Raw genomic sequence first — 23596 nt, 5'->3', positions numbered from 1 at the left:
GAGAACGCTGTGACAACTGCTGCTGAAAAGCAGCACAGGTGTTATTAAGCAGCCACAGATGCTATACATTTTTTTTTCTTCCATTAAAACCCCATACATTTCAAAAGGAAAAAAAAAGAAATAATAATAAATGAGACAGAGCAGCAGAGACAAAGGAGCCAAACCTCCAGCAGCACTGTGCTAGGGGAAACGCTCAGCTGGGCGAACAAAGTGGCGGCCACACATCTGTGGGGCTGCAGTGTGATGTCCCACTGCTCCCTGCTCTGTGGCTGCCACAGAGGAGACGTGTGTGCTCCTCACCCTCGGGTGGACAGCACAGGAATTGGAAATGAGCCCTGAAGTGGGCTGTGAACCTGCTGGTGTAACAAGTTGTCTTCAGAGCCCGAGCGCTGCGGTGCGTGGAGGTGGCTCTCTCTACTGTGTTGTGTGCGTGCCCTAAATGCAATTATTTGGCTCTTACCATGTCTGATATTATTATTGTTCTTGCTATCTTTGGTACTTTTATGGCCCCATCACCATAGTAACTGAGCATCTCAAAGCCCTGTAAGGAGGGAATAATATTATTTCCATTGTAGAGTTGGGGGAAGCGAACGACAGCGATGTGCAGAGCTGGAGCCACAGAAGGACTTGGGCAAGTGTGGGAATCATACTCTGGCTCCTTCCAATGATCAGCAGCCATCCTAGCTTTTCCTGAGCACCCCCAGGACATGCTTCTATCCCATTTTTCTTCCTCCCCTCTTGAGTTAGCAGGATAGCACCCTCCCAGATGGAGCTGTTCCCTCCTCGGCTCACTGTCAGCCAGTGGACACTGTTTGGAGCAGAGTGGGCATGGGAAGTGCTGGCTTGCTCTGCTGGAGCCCCTCCACTTTGCACAGCCCAACTGAATGCATCCAAAGCCAGCACCTGCTCCAACTCATCTTTAAATGTTGAATGAAAAATGGAGTAGCGTCAGAGTGAGACGTCAGATTTTCTCCAACCCTGACATATTCCAGGCTAATATCCACCCTAGGGGTTTAGCTATTTATCCTGAGAGACAGCTGGTAGAGATGCAGAAAGAAGGGTTTGAACCAAGGTCTTCTGCAGTACAAGCAAATGACTCAAGAGGTCGGGCAGGGCAGCCTGATGCCCAGACCCCTGAGATGATCTCCCATCCACCTGCCCCAGGGCTCCTTCTCCCTTCCCCTGGAGGTTCAGCTGCTCCCACCTCCCTCCACTCTTCCCTTGCTGCCAGGTCCATGCCATTACCATCACGTTTCCTGACATGCCAGCTCCCCATTGCCTTCCCTGCCTTGGGTCATTCCAGAATAAAACAATCTTCAATTATTCCTTTTTTTTTTTTTCTTTCCCTTTTCTGCAATATATCATTTTTTAATTAAAAAAATGCCTCGTGGAAGTGTAACGGGCTATTAAATGTTTTGGTCCATAATTAACATCAAACTCCTGACTTAAAATCTTTATGGATTGAGTAAGCTCCATTAGCTGCTACATGAATAACACCGTGCAATGCTCGGAGGCCTGCAGGCTTCCAGTCACCCCAATTCCCCTGCAAACAACCTGGGGAGAAAGTCCTCACTGGGGACTTCTTGCTCCTGACCCCACAGCCAACATCCTGCACTCAGTTTTCAGTCCCCATGGCAGGGATGCTGGATGTCCCAGATCAGTGCCAACCATTCCTGGAGTCAGGTGCCCAAAATGCAGGTTTGGGGCTGAAGATTCCAACTGCAATGGGTCATTACTGATGTATATCCCAGACACATACTCACAGCCTTCTCCAGAGGACTAGGTGGTGGTAGAGGTTTGAATCCCCTGATGATCCTCAGCATTAACTTTAATAAATTAACTCTGCTTCATGCCCCTGGATGGCCTTCCAGTAGTGACACATCGGTTGGGGCTGCTGTCAGATTTTGAGTGCTCCCACCCATACTTGAAGGTGGAAATAACACTGGAGCTGACGTACTGGTCTTTGATACTGCCAGATTATGGATGACCAGCTCTTGTTTGAGCAGATGAATGCAGCTGTGACTTTGCCAGCTTATGGTATTACTCCTTCTGGGCATCTCCTGTGGCATGTTCATTATGGCCACTGGACACAAATGGACTCAATTCCATATTCTTGGCTTTCAGAATGAAGCTGAACTTAGGAGATACTGGTGTTCTCATTAGGTTTTCGTTATGTACTTATCTATTAGCCCACTGTTGTTATGCAGCTCTGGACTGTCTTTTGGGCTTTGCTTGTGTGTGGAATGAGCTGTCAATTCAAAAAGCCTTGGCTGTATTTCATAGCCTGGCCACCACTCAAATGCTTTGTAAGAGATATCAGAAGCAGCTCCTCTCCAAGGTAGGAGATGTCCAACTTTCAGCACTCTTCTGATTTTCCCTTCATCCTAACATAAATTTTTCCTCAAAGCTAAGGAAGATTGGTCCACCTGGGATAGGACCCCACTGCAGTCTGCAGTATCACATTCTTCTCTTCCCAGCCCTTGGATGAGAAGGGTCCGCAACAACATGAGGATGAAGGCCAGGCTCTGCAGAGGAGACTGCAGAGCTGCTTGGGACACCACTGCCCCACAAATACAGACAGGGGAGGCATTACCATTGTGCCCAGGAGCCAGGGGAACAACTAGGGCAATCAGCAACATGGGAAAAGGAGGGCAGAAAAAGGCTTGGCACGAGGGGCTACATTAGAATTAGTCCAAGTCCCAGTGTGCTCCCATTGTGCTGTGGGGGGGAGCTGGGATGCCCGTCCCCAGGCAAGGCACGCCTGTCCCAGAGCATCCTGAGTGGAAGCAGGGGGATGTTTTAATAAGCTGGGTATTTTCTGCATCCCTCCTTGATGCTGGGTAGAAAGGCTGAAAACTAATTACTTACAGGGATTTCTTTTTTTGTTGTTGTTTGTTTGTTATTTCTTCCTTTTTCTTCTTTCTTTTGATTCTCATCTCAGATGTACTAAACTGCAAGTGAACAAAAGTCAGGATGCGCAGCATTGGGGAAACAAGCAGGGAGAATTCTGCACTTTGCCAGCCCTCTTCCCAGCCCCACGGGGGCAAGCTTTGTTCCTGGCAGAAAACAAAGCTGGGGAGAACCCAGCTCCTCTGTTTTCATCCCTGCCCGGGGGTGGTATGAACTCACATGGGCACCATTTCAATCAGGAGAGCTTCTGCTGAGTCAGCTCTGCTGGAAACTTGGCCTTTCCAAGAGACCGCAGCTCTCAGAAACCTTGGCCAACATTTTATGGGTAAATATAAAATGAATTAGGAGGCAGGTTTTTAAAATAAAGGATTGCTCTTGGAATCCATTGGTAATAATCATCTCTCCTGAGAACACAGCATCTCTCAACCTTTGGCCAACGGTGCGCACTCAGCAGCACCGTGCTGCCAGTGGGAGCAGTGCTGCTCTTGGATGTGTGCGTGCCTTTCCTTTCCTTTTTGCCTCTCTGGAAGCAAGAACCCTCTGAGCCAGCTGAAAAACATCTCAGGGCAGTCTTCTCACTCAGAAAAACAGTGTTTCAACTCCATCTAATTGTTTGGAAGGGAAGAGATTGAGTTCACTGATGTCTTGAGCAAGGACGTTATCAAGCAGGTTTCGTTTGGACTGTGTCATTTAGGCTTGCCCCTGGGGCCTGGCTGGGGCACTCTGCTCTGTTTGTGTTGCAGTAGCACAGCTGAAATAGATGGGAGAAAAAAGAATCCATTTTCAAGTATTTTTTCACTGAAAAAAATTCAAGAAAAATAACCGAAAATGTTGACTCGTGCCCCCAATTTGCCACAAAATCATGTTTTGCTGTCTTGGAAGTTCTCACAAGACAAAGTGGCCAGGATCCATCCTCCCAGCAGCTGCGATTGCTGCGGTGTGACCTTGCTTTGGGAAACGCAGCAACACCAAACCTCGTGCCCAAGGCACTGCAGGGTCGTGGAAGCACACCGGCCTCTGCCCATGGCGATCCCAACCCAACAGAACCCCTCTGCCTCCAAGAGCACATCTGTCATTCTCTGCCCAGCTTCAGCCTCACTGGTTTTGTCCCGGTGTCTAACCTGATTTCTCTTGCTGTAATTTAAGCCGATTATTTCTTGTCCTGTCCACCATGGACATAAAGAACAGATTATTCTCTTCCCCTTGGCAGCAGCCTTTTAAGCACTTGAAGACTGTTATCACATCTCTTCTCCCATCACCTCTTTTAGGCTAAATAACCCAGTTCTTTCAATCTTTCTTTGTAGGTCACGTCTTGTAGACCTCTGATCACTCTCGCTGTTCCCTGCACGCTGACTGCAGCGGTGCTGCCTCTCTTTTGACACGAGCTGCCAATACCAGAATCTGCTCCAGCGTAGACCTCACTGAACAGGCAAGAGAGATGATGTGGTGAGTCTGGGTAGGCCACAGTGCTGCTCGCATCTCCCAGGGTGCTCCACCTCTTGTTGCAGCACTGATAACTCACGTTCAGCTCATGATCCGCTATGATTCCTACACCTTTTTCTGAGGAACTGTTACCAATTGCCTGCAGGCCTTTGGGGATTTTTAGGTGTATGGGAAAAGGCAGTGATGAAGTATTCTGGATGCGTTCCCTTGCACTTGTCAGTCTCCTCTAGATCCTCATTTTGGTCGGTTCATGTACTCAGAGGACACCCTTGGTCAGGTGTTGATGAGGGCGTACAATACCTGGGTTGGAGCTCTTTGGTCTATGCTGAACGGGCTTTTCCAGTGATCTTTTCAGTTGCTGGCTCCTGCTTCCTTTTAATTTCCAGTGTTTTATCTCCCTCATGCAAGTCATTTCACGGTCTAAGACATGCTTGTGTTAAACACTGGATAATCATAATTTTATGCCAAAAAAAAAAAAAAATCCATAATTTTCTGCAGTCCACAGGGCACTGAAAAGCAGACCAGCATGGCCTGGCTCCAGCCCCAGCAGCTATGTTTGAGTGAGCTGGGCCTTTTTCCATGACAAGATTTCTTTTTTCTTTTTTTTTCCTTTGGAAACTGTAAATTTCTTCTCAGAGGGACTTAGTGGTAGAATGCTGACAGCTGCATCCTGGGGCTCAGATGAGAGGGCACTCAATGTGGGGACTCCAAACAGTCTTGGTGCATCACTTCCACCACCCAGCTATGGAATCAAGTCTCCCACTCCCACTAATTAAGTGAATACTTAATTAATTTACAGCACATGGAAATTCACAGGGTCGTTAGGTTTAGAAAAAGGACTTCTAAGATCTTCAAGCCCAACACACCCCACCATGCTCCCTAGCCCTCAGGGCCACATTTCCACAGCTCTGGAGCACCTTCAGGACAATGAGTTTACCACCTCCCTGGGCAGCCTATGCCAAAGCATCACTGCTTTTCCTGGAATTAATTTTTCCTGCTGTCCAACCCTACCAGAAAGATATTGAGAAACCTCAGCCCAGGAGGTGCTGCTGCTCAATAGGATACAGGGAGGAGGTGAACCACTGAGCCTGGACAAGAGAGGATCTGTGTGCAGACCCGTCCTGCTGCCTCTCCTCCTCTGGGGTTATCCCAGCTTTGCTGCTTTGCATGCAGCAGCTCTGGAAACCTCAGCCATGGGCAAGGTCTCAAGGGGAGCAAAACAGAGGTCACTGCTGGGACACACTCCCCAGGCAAGGCAGTGCACACAAAGGTACTTGTGTTATGATAGTAATTAATGTGGACGTTGCTGGTAGTGGCAGAGCTGATGCTTTAAGTGCACACAGGCAGGAGATGAACCCCATCAATTTTTAAGAAGTCAGCTGTTTCCCAGGGCAGCTGCAGAGGACGGGAGCTGGGTCTCCGTGAGGCAGCCCCTGCCCATGGCCAGCACTGCCCCCCGACACTGTAGGATGAGCTGCCTGTGGGAGAGGGCCCTGGGAAGCTGGAAATATGCTAACAGTGCTGTGTGTGGCAGTGGGGTCTTCAGTCACTTCATCAGAAGGCACACTTGCATGGCAGTGGGTTAGGTGAGGGTCTCTGCATTGCTGGTTGAATCCATGCTTCCAGTAGGTCCCAATTCAGCAAAACATGTTCAGCTGTGAGTGAGAGCACTTCCACAGCAAACCCTTCCCATGTGGTGGAAGAACCCTTTTTGGCTGGGACCTGAGGGGTGGTCCTGTTATTTGGGGAACAGTCCTGTTCTCCTCAAAATCCAGGAGACTTTTATTCCCAGTTCCTACAGGGTCAGGGCAGAGTCTGTCGCAGAGCGGGTGTTTTTATGGACTGGCTGCTCTCCTCTTCCTTTGCAGTTCTAATTACACTGTATATTTTGGAAATAAAAACGTCCTTTTTGATAATATCAGTCAGGAAAGCTCTCCAGCATTTCCAAGTACAGAGAGAGGGAGAGGCAAGTGAACAAAGACAAGCTGTAATGAGCTGTCAGAGGCAAGCCCAAGGTGACTGAGGGCAGAAGGACCATCACCGTGCTGGCTAACAATGCTCAGCCAGCTCCCTGCTCCCCCCATCCCTGTTATCTGGGGCTGCGCACTCCAAACACACAATGCTGCTGAGAGACAGTCTTTTCTTGTGGGCACCGTGGTTTAAGTACACACAGTGGAGGAAGAGATGCTTACCTGGCTGCAGCAGACAGGATGGACACACACCAAGACCAAGACCCAGGGGTGAAAGCATCCAGGAGTTCTCGTATTGATAGAAGTAGCGCAGGAATCGTCTGCTGGGAGAGGAGCAGTCTTTGCAGCAGGCAGAGATCTAGGGCACTGATAAGAGTAAATCTAGGGCATCAAAGAGCAGAGATCTAGATCATCAAGGAAAAGAGAGCCAGGATGAGGAGAAGCAGAGATGCAGGGCATGGAGGAGCAGAGATGCTGGTAATGAAGGAGCAGAGACAGAGGGCACAGAGGTGCAGTGATCAGGGGTATCAAGAAGAGTTGCTCTAGGGCATTGAGGACTGGGGATCTGGGGCACTGAGGTGTGAGGCATGGTCCATCTCAGAGGGATGCTGCCAGCATCACTCACTGCTCGATGCCAAGCGTCGTGCAGGAAGGTGGAGAAGAGCCCTGGAGCTGGGTGCAGCCCTGCCCGGCCTTTCACAGTGCAGCAAACATTTACGACCAACTCCAGAGCTCGCAGCGAGCTCACAGGGTTGCTCAGGACAGCTGGGGCACGACAGGCAGCTCTGAAGGGACCACAGAATGCCTTCAGCAGGTGGGAAGGAGCCAGCCCCCACATCACCAGCGGCACTCAACATGACCCGTCTGAAAAATAGAGTCACGTTAACAGTTATTGATCTATAACTTTTAACCAATTTCTTTTTTACAATATTGAATTGAGCCCTAATTTTAGCTTTTTATGTTCGGCGCGAGGCGCACTCCATTCCATCAGCAAAAAACAGCCCCTGTGGGCCAATCTGCACCTTCCATTGAGCTGAATGATAGAGGGCTGGAACAATATTTTTCGACAGATCAGTTCCTGCTCAGGGTAGCAGTGGCCATTATGCAAATCGAGCTATAAGAAGTTTAAAAGTCTGGAACCATCATATTTCTTTATTTCATTAACATCAACGTGAGCAGGAGAGTTAATACGACAGAACCATCCCATTCCAGGGCTTGCACAGAGCACTTCCCTCATCAGTTAACCAGATTGGTGATTTCCCCTCATGGGCACTCCCAGCTGCAGCTGGGATGCTAAGGGAAGAGGGGGAAGAAGAAAACAATAAATAAATCAGTAAATAGGGCCCTGTTTCCCCCTGGACCCCAGGGATATTGCTTCCTCCTGACTCCAAGAAGCTGTGCAATATCTACATGGTGTCCCCACCCCCAAGTCAGAGCACTGGGGAGGGGCACCCTGGTATGCATGCCGGATTGAGATTCACAGGAGAAGGCACAGAGCATGAAGAAAGCAGTGTTAACCTCCCCTCTTCCTGTTCTGGTGCTGGACACATCTCTCAGCACAGCAGCAGTATGACAAGCTGAGGACTGACAGAATACCAGCTCTGGTGTTATGAGGTGGATAAATCCATGCTCCAGCACATGCCCTGATGCCCAGGTAGCAGCCACGCCTAATCCTCCATCACCTCAGCATTGTTTCTCCACCACAAACACATACCTGCACAGTTATCCAGCCCCACGAAGCACAGACACGCTGAAATGGCAGTGATGCACACCCCTCTTGGTGGCCTCATTCAGCAGAGAGCACTGGCATCTATCTAACTGGTAAAGAGGAGCTGGCTAAGGCACGGTGCTCTCATGGCAGCAAGGAAATTTGGGGTTGTGGGACTCCAGACTCAGCTCTTTGGGAAGGGAGCTGGTGATACCTGGCTGGCCACAAAACCAACCCACCCTCTGTGGTCCAGAACTCACTCAAAAAACACAAGTGTCTGCACACTCACTCCTACATGTGTGTTTGCATAGATCTGGACCAAAAAAGATCACTGCCAGCACTACAGAAACTCTCTTACAATGGCAGTGTCTTGGAGCAGTACTGCTAAGGACTCTACTTTTCAGCAGCAAAACTTTTAATTGATTTTAAAATACGCAATCAATCACAGTTAATCAAGGGATCGTGAAGAAGCTGTCGTACACAAATACACAAAGACAGCATATAAACCACAATTAATGACCACTTAAATAACAATAGGAATGAAAGCGGGATTATTTATTAGCGTTCGTGCCCAGTAATGGATAAAGTAATGAAGCAGTAACGTGGGGGTGTGCCACAAGGCCAAGCTGTTGATTTTTAACACCAAGTGGCTGTAGGTGATGTTTTCATGGACAGGACAATGCTGCATTTCAGAGCAGTCTTTCCAAAGGAAGGCAATGTCACAGCTCCAGGTAGCCTGACCAGGATTTAGCACAAAATACTCTTTGGCCTAAGCTGGCTTTATGCACACCCACATGGCAAGACACTCACAAGCCAGGGCTGCACCCTCCCGAGGCACGCACTGACACAACCCTACACTTACAGTAGGGCCACCATTTGCAAGGACAGGAGCATGGGGTGGCACAGATTTGTTTGCCTGGGGACAGCTTTTAGCGCCATGCATCTCCTAACATTCATACCTCAAGCCACAACCTCTCTGCACTGCTGGAATTTAGGGCTGGAGGCCTGAAGAGGTGCTCATGGCAGCACAGAGCACACACATACATCTTCCCAGGGGGTTGGTACAGTGCTCAGGCTGCTGCAGCCCTCACTGCAAGCCCAGCCTCACCCCGCCTGCTCGCATGGATCAGCACCTTCCTCTCCTCCACTTATCAGTTTGCAAGCTGGCCCCAGGATGTTTTATCACACCACAGCACATAATACAAATGAAAAACAAAGGGGAAAAGTTTGAATCTTTTTTTTTTCTTTTTTAATATATTCATCCCTGTGTAAGGAACAATGATCCATCTGATTAAATCTGCATGCTGGAGTTTATTAAACCTGGTTGGGCCCTCTCGCTTTCTCTCTCCTTTAGGCACCGACAAGCTCATTAAAATGAACACGCTCTGCTCCCTCCCCAGGGCAATGCCACTTCACGCTGTCTCTGTGCTGCTATCTCACAGGCATCACCAGGAGCTGATGGATAGGGCCCTGCAACTCAGCCCTCGCTGGCAGCAGCACAGCAGCTGAACCTGGGTGTATCCAAAGGATAGGAAATGCCTTCAGTTCTCCTTGGACCACCCCAGGAGGGTCCCCGGCCTCCCCACACACCCTCACCACTGAGGCAGTGCCAGCAGGCCAGCATTTGCTGCACTCCTCTTCCTCCTTGGCAGCCCTTCAGATGCAACCTAAGTCTGTTACACCCTAGTGATAACAGTGGCTTAGGCCATATAATCTCTCCTTTACTTGACTTTGGGTTATTTTGAGCAGGAGATTAAGGGAGATTATCTGCATCACCTGAGATGCTACACTTTCCATCTCTACGCCCTTCCATCCATCACTGGGGCTCACCTCAGGCAGTAGAAGCCCTCCTTCTTCCCCTCATCCTCCTATCCTGAAGCACCACCACATGGTGCTCCATCATTGGCTTCTTCTTGTGGTCCTCTTCCAGCCACACCCTGCATGCCCAGATCCCGGGCTTGGCCTGGGGATGCTCCAACATGGGAGAGGGAGGGCAGGACTTGCCAGCACATTGAGGCTCTAATTGGGATTGGCTCTTCATCAGGCTTCTCCTTGAGGAGGTGGTGTCAGAAAGACTGAGAAAGTGCCTTCAGGGGCATTAGGAGCTTACAATATGGCTGCTGGATTTAACGGCAGCTACTTGTCTCCACTTCCAGAGGATTTCCCATTTGGAGCATCCCATACCATTCACATCACAGCTACCTGGGGAAAACACCAAAGCCTATATTTCATGCCCAAGGAGGAATCCCCATCCCCTGGCAGCAGCAGCCACAGGCATCGCCCAGCCAAGGCAGCAAGCTCCTTTCCATGTTTTGGGGATCGTGTGCTACCCCCTCCAGCTCACTTCAGCTTGAATTTAGCAAAGCACTTAAGTGCTTAAGTGCTGGTTTGAATTCCTCCCAAAGCCTTGCTGAAATCAGCAGCTTTGATGTACCAAGGTCTAAACCAGCAGCACTACCAGCAGTGACCAAGACAGCCAACTCCCTTTCCTATCAGAAGGAAAGGGAGAGGTGCTTGAGGATCCTAGGGCTGGGGATCAGCTACCAAGCAGCAATAGTTCCCCTGGAAAGCAAACACACATGGCATCCCACCGAGACACATGTGATCCATGCTCACATTCATGGCAAGCTCACACCTTCCTGGGCTGTTTTTCCTCATTTCAGACTACACCAGGCTAGAATCCATCTGCCACCCTGGAAATTAATAGCAATCATTAAACAAAAAGAGCTGGCAAAAAGAAGCCTGAGGTGAAAAGCAGCCATTTCTGCCAGAAAAAAAAAATTAAAACTATTTAGACATACAGAAAGTCATTTATTACTGTGAAGTCCTCCCTCCACCTGGGGTTTAAATCTCATTACAGTTTGTCCAAAACAGATGTTACCCTTTTAGCAGTAGATTATTAACAATAAACTCAATTCCTCCAGAGAGGGTGGGTGTTCTGGGTTCACTTGTTTTTTCAACTTGGGTAACCTCCACGTGAAATGTTTATGAAAAGGACAGGCAATCCAAGTCCTGGCAGAGCTCCCTGCTTCTATCGTCTTGCACTCTCCAAAGTTTCCCTTTCCATTCACCACATCTTTTGTAGATGTGTGCAAATGAGCATAGACTGCGACCACAGATACTGTTGAGGAGCAGGTACGATGCTGTGGAAGGGCTTTCACATGCCAGAAACCCATGCCAATGCACCAACAGCTCCTTCTGCTGCTCCTCCAACAGCACTTAGGCATTAAGCATGGTCAAACCACAACAGCATCTCTTTGGAGCCCAGCATGTACATACAGCCCATTTCCCCAAGATTCTCTGCTGCTACTCACACATTTTTGGGTAAGGCCATTTGTTGGGTTCTAGGCCTGCTGACACCACGCAGGAGACCCAATGGTCCTTCCTTCCTATGGTTGAGCATCTTCTATAGATAGCAGTGAGCTTCGCTCATTCCCATGAGTGCCTGGGCACACTTCAGAGGCAGATCAGCTGACACCCAGTTTCACCAGTCAAGCCCTCCAGTAGAGCTGGATCGCTGTTCTGTTTAGATTTAACATAATAAAGATACCTGTTGGGGAACCTAGAAGTCCCATTAACCATGTTGTAAACACAATCAGATGAAACATTAATAGCAGCTCCACATGAATACAGCCATCTGGATGCCCCACCATCTTCCTGAGCGTTTCAGGTAGTAGGAAGTGCATCCCAGTGCTCTCCAGAGACCCTATTCAATTGGTATTCTCACGGTGCTCCTTGGAGCACGCCTGGGAAGCTTGCATGTGCTACTGTTTTTCAGCTGTCAGTAAAGCCAGTACCAGAACCTCAGAGCTCTCAGAAAACACTTTTGGCAATGTGTACAAGTCTTTTCTGTACCCCCAGGGAAGCAGCAAAGGCTCTGCTGTTGGCCACACGCATCTGCAAGCACTCGGTGCTAGAAAAGAAGTATTCCCCCAACACAGCACATCCCAAGCCCCCAGGTCTTGTGGCTCATACCCAAACCCTTCGTGGAGCCCCATGGGGAGCCCATGTACAGCCCCAAGCAAACAGCATACTCACTGTGTGCTGGCATAGGGCGTCCCTGGGACTGCATCCATTGCACGTCTGCTCACATTGTGTCAAAAGGATGGCACAGTAACTGCAGGGGCTGCACTGTAGGGAGGGAAGTGCTGTAAGTTCATGGCTGAAATTAAGCTCTTCAACAGCAGCTGAGATGAATAAACAACAGCTGAGGTAAATAAACATACCCCATGGGCTCTGCCCTCTGTCAGAGGTATAGCTGCTGCTATCTCCTGTCCCTCCACATCTCAAATATCTATCTGCAATTTCTCAGACCCCAAACCCAGCTGTGCACACATGTGGAACATCTAGGCCCACGAAACTGGGATGTACATCACTTGGCTCCATCTCCTCCAGGCACTGTGGGGACCTGTGGGGTGAAGCTAAATGCTCTGCCTGCCTGGAAACTAGCAAAATGAGGCACTTGTGGCAGAGGGATCTGTGTTTTGAGTGCCAGATGAAGGCATGCTGTGCACTTAGGAAATGCACTTTGATCAGTAGGGTTTGCCCTTTGCCCTTGGCAGCATTATATATGAACTTAATTGCTTTTAGCCACGTCAAACTGAGCTATCCATGTGGCCTCTAAGACATTCCTGTCTCCCCTAAGTGCCTCTTCTCACCTATAATCCTATCTATAGCATGTGCAAAACAAGCACCTGGTAGTGGTGCCTCAGAGACGCGAGTTGTTCCAGAGCAGTGGTGACCAGGATGTGTTTGTGGTCTGCCAACCTGATCCTGGTCAAAGGGATCAGGTGAGGAGCATCATGTAAAGTTTTAGCAGGGGGTTGTTTGAGTGCCTGTTCCCACTACCATTATAGATCTGCAACCTGTTATACCATTTTTCTTTTGAAACACAGCATCTGTTTGGTTTAGGAGGTGAGGACATGGGCAGGGCTGCACAGGACCTATTTTGATCTGGGAAAGGAGAAGAGGGACCCTCCTCCAAGAGCTGACAAACCTGAGCTGCTCCATGCGCAGAAGCAGGGCCATGCTGGGTAAGATGTGCATGGAAAGGGGTGATGCTTGGTCTGCTCTGCAATGCTGTTATCCTGAATAAACATTACATTGGATTTGGAGAGCTGCCCAGATGATCATTAACCTTCTCCTGGCCCATGACAGGAAGCCAGCCTGCAGCACGGAGCTAAAATTAGGCCTGTAGGGCACTAGGTCTTGCCAGATATTGCTGTCTCTGGGCACAATCCCCCTTCCAAAAGCAGACAGCCAGAGGTGTTTGCTTACAGCACAGCTGTGGCAATTCCCGTGTTCAGACAGACACCTACAGATAGAAAGGTGAGGTTCTGTGTACCTACCAGGAGATTACAGCAGGCTGTCAGCATGAAGTCCTGTGTGTGCTGCATGTTTTCTTGTCCATCTGTCAATACTCAGCAGCACTGTCTGCCTGGAAGCTGCTGCTGAGCTGGGCATTGCCCAGAGACCCATGGTTTTGACATGAGGCCCTTCACAGAGGAAGAGAGGGACAGAAAGGGAAGAGTGCTTCTGGAAATACAATCTAAAAAATACCAACAGTCAGAGCAAGCACCCCTGGAAGTCATTTTAACAAGCGAATCCTTTCACGGGTCCACCACCAGACTCCATTCTCTTATCAAAGAGGCTGTTCCCACCTGGGACACAAAGGGTTAGGCGAGCTTCCTGGAAAAATAAATTAACAAAAGAAAGCAGTAAAACCCTCCTTCACACAGCAGCAAAGATCTGAGCGAGGATGACAAAGCAGGGACAAGGCACGGTTCTGCTTGCCTGCACCGAGGGACACAAGCAGCATCGCTTCCCCGCACGGGGAGGGTTCCCCCCTTGTACCCTTGTACAAGGGGAAAAAGCATGCTTTGATCCTCAGCACTATTTACTGGAGGAAATGGGAGTCCTCCTTCCACACCAGTGCTCCATTTTTCCCCCAGTTTAATGTCACCACACCTATCCCATAATAAAGCTATGATTCAGGATGATTATTTCGAGAGAAATAAGTAAATACGCTCCCACAGAAACACGCTTTCCTTATTGCGACTGTTCTGCCCGATTAGAGCTCTCAGTTCTCTCCATCCCCTAAAATCTTTCTCCTCTTCACCTCCCTCTAACTTTTCCCCTCTAATTGCTCTCCTTGGCTCTTTGAGGGATCAACCACACTGTCACAGGCTGGGGCTGACATTTCGTCCTGATATTTCAGAAGCCTGCTTTAATGCACAGGTAACCAGCTGGGCTTAAGAGGTTGTTCACCAGGAAGATCATTTATGCATTTACTTAAACTCAGCAGAGAATTTTGCTCAGTGGCCCACAGCAGTATGAGATAGGGTTGTCATCTCAATAGACCCTGGAAGCTAAGCAGCCTGAGATGGATGCAAATGACTTTGGACTGCAGCTGAATGAAAAGCAGATTATCCATCTTTGCCGAAGTCCTAAGATCTGCCCCATCTTGAAAACACTGTCACTTTAACCCAGAACTTGCTCTGCCATGGAACAAAAGAGGATCCCTTATGGCAATGGGCTCGTTTTGACCACTTCCAGACAGCAGTGGTGGCCTTAGTGCAACCAGTGCAGGGGTGGAGGCACAATAGCTTTGAACTATGGCACCCGTCAGACACACAGTGCCCACTCTGCAGCTGAACTGGCCCGAAATCAAGTATCGCAAAGGAAGACTTCCAAGAAGGATCACTTCATTTCAGCCAAAGGTCTAACTGAGCGGAAAGTGCTTTTTTTTTTTTTGCCAGAAACCCATTTTGCTGACGAGCTCCCCACACCATGAGCTGCAGAGTCAGCTGTCTCCCGTGGAAGCCCATGCCAGGCAGCAGCAGGGGCTGTTCCCATAGCAGGTCATAGCAGGAGCTGGGGGTGACCCAGCAGAGGGGTTTCCCTCCCTGTAGAGACACAAAGTATGGGATTTCTTTTGTTTCCCCCCAACCTATCCCCAAAAGCAGTCCCTTCCCCATCCTTCCCACCTGGCTATCTGCTGTCTAGTCTGTGTCCTTGCCAGGTCTCAGTAAATGCTGGGCACCTCTTTCTCAGCCCCCTTTTCCTCTTTTCATTATTCCGTCTTCATCTTTCTTCAAACCCCAGTGGAAAAAAAAAATCTCTCTCTTCTCCCTTGTCTATTTTTCTTAAATAATAAATACTAGCAGAAAAGAGTACAATTGACTGGAGAGCTCTATTATCTAACTCTGCGAGGTGTCTGGGAATAAGGTTGGGATGCACAATGTGCTGCCTAAACCCTATCTGTGGAGACAATATTAGTCCCGGGGCCTCTGGATGGAGGATGAACTTGGGTTTTACAGGCCTGGACATCTTTATTATTCAGCATGGTGATGCTAACCACTACTGCCTGGCAGGAGGCATGTAGCAAACACCAGGAATACGAATGAGCAGAGCAACCTGCCTGGAAGCCTGCGCACCTGACGCACACAGAATGGACGTCAAGCCATTCAGGGGAGCCTTCATCACTAATAAATGTTTTCTCCGCCATCCTAGAGCTGTCTCCTTGGATTATTTTATGCATAATGAAGAGCCAAGGTTCATTTTAACGTTTGGTGCCTGTTAGCCAAATTTTCCCTCCCCACCTCTTTGGGTGATTAAACATTTATCGTTTGTAATGTATCGCTCCCATTTCGCTATGTCTCTCTTTGTAGCGGGGCTCCTTCATTTACTGAGAAAATGACCTGAGCGACTGTGAAGGAAGATCTAAGAGGCGCTGAAACGTGGCCAGATGGAGATGGAGCAGCTGGGGAGAATGAAGTTATGGACACGCAGAGTTGCCAAGGAGGGGAGCACGGTGGTGTGTATGTGTGCACACGCACGCACACGCACGCATGTTAATCTGGCTCTTTGCCTTCTCTCAGTAAATCGAATCCACAATTTGAAATAACTCATTCAGTAGAATAACAAAAATAGGAATTGAGTGCCAGGGAGGCATTATATGTGCTGCCCAGCTCGCATTCCCTCAACCCAGCCCCCACAGCTGCTTTGTTTCCTTTCTTGCAGCTGCTGCTCTGGTTTAATTTACTGAGATGCCATTAGTTGGGAGATGGAAGCAAAAACTTACCAGCCAGCCTGCACTGGTTTTTGGAATTGCAGATTTGCTTTTTCCTTCCTTTGCTGTGTGTTTGCAGCCAGGATCAGGTCGCTGCTATTCATCCTGCGCAGGCTGCAGCTTCACAGACATCACAAAATCATGCTGCTGAGTTGGAGAAACATGGGAGGGAACTGCAGAAGAGCATCACGGGGCAGAGTTGGGGGTCAGCAATGCAAAGCATGGATCTGGGCTCCAATAGGGGAACTACAGAGCAGAGGAGATGTGTAGGAGCAGCCAGGAGCGATGAAATTCTCATTGCCCTCGTGCTGGCCTCTGCAGGCCATGTAAGCCTGACGTCGTCTCAGCAGCCCAGGGCAACCATGCTGCCCTGTGGAAGCAAAAGGAAAAGCACAACAGCATCTGCAGTGCACAGGTGACTCTTGAATATGTGCTGGAGGGCATCCCAGTGGGTATGTACTGCGGTCAGTGTCAGCATGGGGCCAGGATACAGCATCTCTCTCGTATATAATAATCGTTTCAAAGCTACTCCTGTTGTTCCATACCAGCTTCGTTCCTTTCCTTTCCTTCCTTCATAATCAGTGAAGATGAACCCCCCCATATCTCCACTTTCCTGTTGTTTTTTCACTTTGAAGTCCTGAGTTTCTCCCCAGCTCTTCCCAGGCAGCTTCATGGAGGGTCTGAGGACTGGGAGAAGTGGTGTGTCTTGGGTTGCCAGGAGAATAATGCCAGAACAGCTGGGCAAAGACAAATGGAGCAGGCAGGAGGGCCTAAAACCTCAGCTTTTCTTAGTGACTTCTAGTCTGTGGGGGCCTCTCCCCCTCCCCCTGCTCTTAGGGAGATGTGAGCTGGGAACCCCCACTCCCATCCTGCTTCGTGGGATGCTCACCTCTGGCTGACGTTGTGCACACGCAGGTGCACACCCACACACACCCACGTTGAAGTGATGCTGGGAAGGAGTTGCTTCAGAAACCAACAAGATGAACAATTATCTTCTCTGTGCAACACAACAAAGACCACTTCTCCACTCCGCAGTCATGTCCTGGCAATCTAATAAAAAGGGAGATTAGCCCCTCTTACATCTCCTTAATGCCGTCATTTTATTCACACTTTGCAAAGCAAATAAACCAGCAAATTGCTTGCTTTAATAAGCTGAAATTAAACTCGGGTTGCTGGTAAAATGTCTTTCTGCCTTTCTGTTGTTGGAAAGGACTCATCTGATAGGCAGCATACAAGAAAGAAGAGAAAACACACAGCGGGAGCCTTATTGAATGTGTTTGAGTCACGGTCACTCTTCCTCATCCCAGACACCTCCAATTAGTTGAAAGAGGCACATGGATGACGAGAAGGCTATGAGGGCCTGCCTGGCAAGGTCCATGCAAGGTCTTGTCTCTGCTCTTTGATCACAGGATGGTCCTGCTCCATTAGCTCATGCCTTCCGATGGGCTGCAGGCTGTAGCTTCCCCAGAGACACGGCATGGAAAAGGCTGGTTTGGCTTTGCAGAGCAGTTCTGAAGACCAGCTTGGAAAGACAGCTGGTCAAAATGGGAGTTAGAAGGGGCAGAGTGAGTGCAACCTGAAGAGAATATGCCAAGATGTCAAGAAAGCACTATCCTCAAGGGGACAACTGGGACAACCCATTTCTGATGGCTCCGGTAGGCCCGGACTACCCATCTCTGCCCTTCTTCAGCATCTCTATAGGCAACATTTACCTCATGGGAAGCAATCAGAGGAGCTGGAGACCAGGCTGGACCCCGTGGCAGAGAACAGTGGGAACACCCAGAGCTCTGCTCCCAGCTGGAGGGAGCAATTCATCTGTTGGGACTTCCACTCCAGCAAGAGGAGGTTGGGGCACTCTCATTCAGTCTCCTGAAGCCTTGTGATGCATCATCCCTATCTCATGGTACTGAAGAGGAGACTGGAGAGCAAAGAGATTAACTGAGTTGCCCAGTTCTGGGAACGATGTGATGGCAGAAGGCTCTCAGCCCAGCACTGCAGTCCACGTCTCCCCATCAGTGGGGTACAGCCCTTCTTCCCTTCCTTGCTGGCTCCAAGGATTTGAAACTGATGCAAGAGCTGATGTGAGAGCTGGTCTTGTTAATCACGTAATGGAAGCTCAATCATGCTACCATGTTTCTAATGGGTATTAACATTTAGTGAAACAAAAAATAAAAAGTAGGAATAATCCAATGGAAAATGTGAGCCTGGAATGAGTTTTTCATTGGTAAGTGAAGCCGCTGGCCTCATTGCCTTCTTTCCTCATTGGTGCGTGTCCAGTGAAGATTCTTCCTGTTTTTCCAGTGGCTGTTTCTGTCTGGGGAGGGAAAGTCTTGTCTCTTCTGCAAATACTCACATTATACTCTGAAAGTTTGAGGGTCCTCCACATCTCTGCATCATTTTACTCAGGAGGGAGAGATAGGTCCCAAAGACAGGCAGTAAACCCCATCAACGGACAAGGGAAGTGGATGATGATCAATCAAGTTAGTGTGTCTTGTAGTTAACCAGTGTCCTGAAACTACTGTTCAAGTTCCCAGAAACAGGGACAGGTCCTTGATGCTGGACTAGGATACTAGATGCTACATAGCAATGCAGTCAGGAAGACATGGTGTCCTCAATCAGCATCCCCCTCTGTGGGCACTGCTGCTGTACACACCAGCATGCGAGACAGTCAGGATTCCCCTCAGCAAAACATTGCAGCATCAAATCTACATCAGAGTGAGTTGTCTAGACTTCATCTGCTCTCAGCAGAGAGGAACAGACACTTCTGGGGCACCACTCCTCTCCTCTGAAGGTAGACACTTAAATAGGTCAGACGAATGTTGCCCTGGATGCATGTTGTTCTCTCCCCTGCCTAAAATGTAACGCTGGACAATGTGCACAAAGGAGGACAATGTCTGCAGTTGATGGCCACCTGTCTTAGTGATGCCAAGCAGTGTTGGCTGTGTCCAAATTAGACAGAGGTCCCTGACACGCTGGTAGCCAGATTTAGTAGGCAAGTAACTTACATTAAGAGGGTAGTTGGGTGCACCTCTGACATAGCTACACACAAATTGTCTGTCCTTTGTGTTTAGCTTGTGTTTTGTTTTGTTTTGAGCAGGTGAACTGAGGAACCACGCTAGGTCAGCCAGCCCCACAGAGGCACATGGAAATGGGGACCAGCGTCATGATGGGCAGCAGAAAGAAAACAAGGAGATGTACTATAAAAAGTGAGAGGAAGGCTTGTCTCTAAGCCAAAGATACTCCTCAGCACGGGCATCCAAATTCATGACTCCCTCCCTGAGATGCCAGAGACCTGGTGATGCAGGACCAGCCTCAGCCACCCAGGCCTTGAAAGCAGCCCCTGGCCGGTGGCTGCCGAGCCCCTTAGGCACCGAGGTCCACGTTCACCACGGACACATCCCCCTGCAGCTCCAAGCCATGAGGAGAAGAGAGAGAAGAACGAAGCTGCCAAAGGACCTCTAACCCACGTCTTCCCGGCCCCTGCCTCTCCCCCCACTTCCAGCAGACCAGGAACCCCTTCTCCACGCTGCCCTTCCAGATGGCAGGTCGCCGGTGGGCTGCGACGTCAGCCTTCTGCGTGTGCGTGGCAGCCGTCTCTCTCCTGCACACCGTTGGGGTGCGGGCAGACTGCTGGCTCATCGAGGGGGACAAGGGTTTTGTCTGGCTGGCCATCTGCAGCCAAAACCAGCCCCCCTACGAGTCCATCCCCCAGCAAATCAACAGCACCATTGTGGACTTGCGGCTGAATGACAACAAGATCAAGAGCGTGCAGTACGCCTCGCTCAGCCGCTTCGGCAACCTGACATACCTCAACCTGACGAAGAACGAGATCTCCTACATCGAGGACGGTGCCTTTTCAGGACAGTTCAACCTCCAGGTGCTGCAGCTGGGTTACAACCGCCTGAGGAACCTCACCGAGGGCATCCTCCGGGGCCTGGGGAAGCTGGAGTACCTCTATCTCCAGGCCAACCTCATCGAGTCCGTCACCCCCAATGCCTTCTGGGAGTGTCCCAACATAGTGAACATTGACCTGTCCATGAACAGGATCCAGAGACTTGACAGCAACACTTTTAGGGGCTTAAACAAGCTCTCTGTCTGTGAACTCTACAGCAACCCCTTCTACTGCTCCTGCGAGCTCCTTGGCTTCCTGCAATGGCTGGAGGCCTTCACCAACATGACGCGCACGTACGACCGGATGCAGTGCGACTCCCCACCAGACTACACGGGCTACTACTTGTTAGGGCAAGGCCGGACTGGCTACCGCAATGCCCTGAGCATGCTCTCTTCCCTTTGCACCGGTGGCTCCTACACTGTGATCCCTCGTTTTATCCCTCCCCGGTACCAAGTGACCACAGTGCCCTCTGAAATCCCGTGCTCCGAGGAGGAGTGCTCCTCTGGTGACGGCACCACTCCACAGTTCTCCCTCTTCACGCCCATCGGCGAGACAGAGGTGCGGCCCAACATCCAGGTGAAGCACCTCAACCACAACTCAGCCATCCTCACCGTGCAGATCCCCTACCCCTTCAGCAAGATGTATATCCTCTCCCAGTTTGAAAACGGCTTCTCCTCCATGATCACCAAGCTCAGGAAGAAGGAGGAGAACATCACCGTGAGCAACCTAGTAGCACAAAGAGATTACACCTACTGTGTGGTCTCTGTCCACCAGTACTCCAAGTACAACCACACCTGTGTCACCATCACGCCCACCAGACCCAACCGCAAGGAGCCGGTGCCCACTCCTTCCACTGCCACTCATTACATCATGACAATCCTGGGCTGTCTCTTCGGCATGGTGATCGTCCTAGGCGTCGTCTATTACTGTCTCCGAAAGAGGCGCCAGCAGGAGGAGAAGCACAAAAAGGCTGCCAGCGGCATGAAGAAGACCATCATTGAGCTGAAGTATGGGCCAGAAATGGAGACCACCAGCATCACCCAGCTGTCCCAGGGACAGATGCTGGGCGGGGAGACCTTGACCCGCATCCCCTACCTGCCTTCTGCTGGTGAGGTCGAGCAGTACAAGCTCATTGACAGCAGTGAGACCCCCAAGGCCACCAAGGGCAACTACATGGAGGTGAGGACGGGAGAGCAGCCTGAGAGGAGAGACTGCGAGCTGTCCCTGGCACCGGACACTCAGAGCTCTGTGGCTGAGATCTCCACCATTGCCAAGGAGGTGGACAAGGTGAACCAGATCATCAACAACTGCATCGATGCCTTGAAATCTGAGTCCACCTCCTTCCAAGGGGTGAAATCGGGGGCAGTCTCCACGGTGGAGCCTCAGCTGGTGCTCTTATCAGAGCAGATCCCCAGCAAGCATGGATTCCTCTCCCCTGTCTACAAGGAAAGCTACAACCACCCCCTCCAGCGACACCACAGCATGGAGGCAGCCCCCAAACGCTCCAGCACTTCTTCCAGTGGCTCCATACGGAGCCCCAGGTCCTACCGCTCCGAGGGATCGGGCCACAAATCAGAAGCCAAATACATCGAGAAGACGTCCCCCACCACCGACACCATCCTCACTGTGACACCGGCCGCGGCCATCCTGCGGGCAGAGGCAGAGAAGATCCGGCAGTACAGCGAACACCGGCACTCATACCCTGGCTCGCACCAAGGGGAGCAGCACGACAGCATGGCGGGGAGAAAGCCTTCCATCCTGGAGCCTCTGACCCGGCCTCGTCCCAGAGACCTGGCCTACTCCCAGCTCTCGCCGCAATACCACAACCTGAGCTACACCTCCAGCCCAGAGTACACCTGCAAACCATCGCACAGCATCTGGGAGCGCTTCAAACTCAACCGCAAGCGGCACAAAGACGAGGAGGAATACATGGCAGCCGGCCATGCCCTGCGCAAAAAGGTCCAGTTTGCCAAAGACGAGGATCTTCACGACATCTTAGACTACTGGAAGGGTGTCTCGGCCCAGCAAAAGTCCTGAGTCCTCACACAACTTGTGACTTAACAAAGTAACTGGACCAAAAGAAATCCACAGCAGCTATTTTTTTTTTTCAGACTGTCTTTGAAACAAACAAACAAACAAAAAAGTAATGATAATAAAACAATAAAAATAAAAGGGAGAAAAAATTATGAAAAATCTATAAATATTCTATATAATATATAAAATGAGATATTGAAATGCCCTCACATTGGTGAGGTGCCACACCAAATCTGAACACAAACTTTACAAAACGAACTGTGGAGTGAAAAAAAAAAAAAGTTTTGTTTCATTCTGATTTTTTTTTTAGAAAAAAAAAGAAAAAAAAAAGAAAAAAAATCAAATATGAAAAGAAAGAGAAGGAGCGGGCAGAGAGCTGAAGTCTGGAGTTTCCCAGTACTGCATTGCATGAGTCCCTACTTCCGTGATTTTGTGGATTCTTTGTGAACAGTTTGTGTTCTTTCTTCCTTCCCTTCCAAAAACCACCAACAACAAAAACAGCATCGAAAACCAAAAAGAGACCAGAAGGAGATCTGTCCTTCGGGCTGTTTTTGCAAACGGAGTCTTCCAGTTTAGACTTTCACCCGGTTGAAGGCCCGTTCATATTTTCACTCACTGAGAGGTTTTACCACACGTCGCATTGTAAACCGAAGTCGTTAATTGTACAGAGAAAATTTCTATATTTGCAATGTTTGCTGTATAATGAGAAAGAGAGAGGAGAAAAAAAAAACAAAACAATACTACATCTACTAAAAATATATATATATATATCTATATTCACATGTTTGTACCAGGTTTTAATCATGGATTTTAGAGAAAGAGATAGAGTTTGGATTGAAGGACTTTTTTGTTGGTTGGTTGGTGATTGATTCATTGGTTGGTTGGTGGAGGAGATACTTCTGAAGGGTGTGGGGAGTGTCTGGGTTTCTCTATGGTTTTGGTTTCTCCCAACCACTGTCTGTGATCTGATCACTTCCAAGAGCATGGACCCAGAAGAGCAAATGAGCCATGCTACTCCAGGTGGGACACCGTCACCGCTGGGAATGGTGGGAATGGGAGAGGGGATGAGAAGGGAAGGGCTCTTGGTTGAGCAGGTGCCAACAAGCAATGGAATTTCTCGTGAAAATCAAAAGGTATCTGTGATCTGTCCTCACAGTATTGGGAGGTGGTGATGAGTGAGTGCAGAAATCCTCCTGCTGCTCTCCAGAGGAGAACATCACTGAGGGGTCGTTTTGCCAAGGAAGACCATGTTAAGCATTTACAGATTCTCCAGACTGAAAACAACCATGGTGGGCCCAAGAGCCCTGCATTGCTCTCTTGAGACTCCCAGCACACAACACCCAGGGATTTCCCCACAGATAACCCCAACTTAGGCAGCATTGGGCAGAGAGCACAGCACCTCCTGCCTGCAGCCCTGGCACTGCCCACGGGCCAGCTGGGCTCCCATTGCTGCGAGTGGCTTCGGAGATGGGCATGCTGGGGTCTCCAAGGCTGGAGAGAAGAGGACGGTGCTTCAAGTCTGGAGTCCACCCAAGCAGCCTTATCCCCATCAACCACTGCTGTACAGT

General features: G+C 49.6%; 1 protein-coding gene and 1 long non-coding RNA gene across 3 annotated transcripts in view; one reads left to right on the top strand and one right to left on the bottom strand.

Annotated features, from left to right (window-relative positions):
* Window positions 1-22127, top strand: part of ELFN1 (extracellular leucine rich repeat and fibronectin type III domain containing 1) — a 37172-nt gene extending 15045 nt beyond the window's left edge. Inside the window, exons 2-3 of one of the 2 annotated variants that reach the window (XM_065732903.1) lie at window positions 12927-13064; window positions 19200-22127. In XM_065732903.1, coding sequence (XP_065588975.1) covers window positions 19641-22031 — 2391 coding nt within the window. In that variant the 5' untranslated portion in view covers window positions 12927-13064; window positions 19200-19640 and the 3' untranslated portion in view covers window positions 22032-22127. The remainder of the gene's footprint in view (window positions 1-12926; window positions 13065-19199) is intronic. The other variant, XM_065732904.1, reaches the window with a different exon arrangement.
* On the bottom strand, window positions 5877-16437 carry LOC136046373 (uncharacterized). The gene is made up of 5 exons (XR_010621976.1): window positions 16115-16437; window positions 13380-13526; window positions 12070-12162; window positions 6546-6646; window positions 5877-6008 (listed from the first exon to the last, which is right to left on the bottom strand). It is a non-coding gene; the product is annotated as an uncharacterized LOC136046373 (long non-coding RNA).
* Window positions 22128-23596: the final 1469 nt, after the last annotated feature.

Source organism: Cyrtonyx montezumae, unplaced genomic scaffold (genome assembly GCF_038088225.1).
Source record: "Cyrtonyx montezumae isolate F1298 unplaced genomic scaffold, pur_monq_1.0 scaffold_16, whole genome shotgun sequence".
Lineage (NCBI taxonomy): Eukaryota > Metazoa > Chordata > Aves > Galliformes > Odontophoridae > Cyrtonyx > Cyrtonyx montezumae.
Note: the sequence above shows the minus strand (reverse complement) of the source record. Positions and strands in the feature narration are given on the sequence as shown.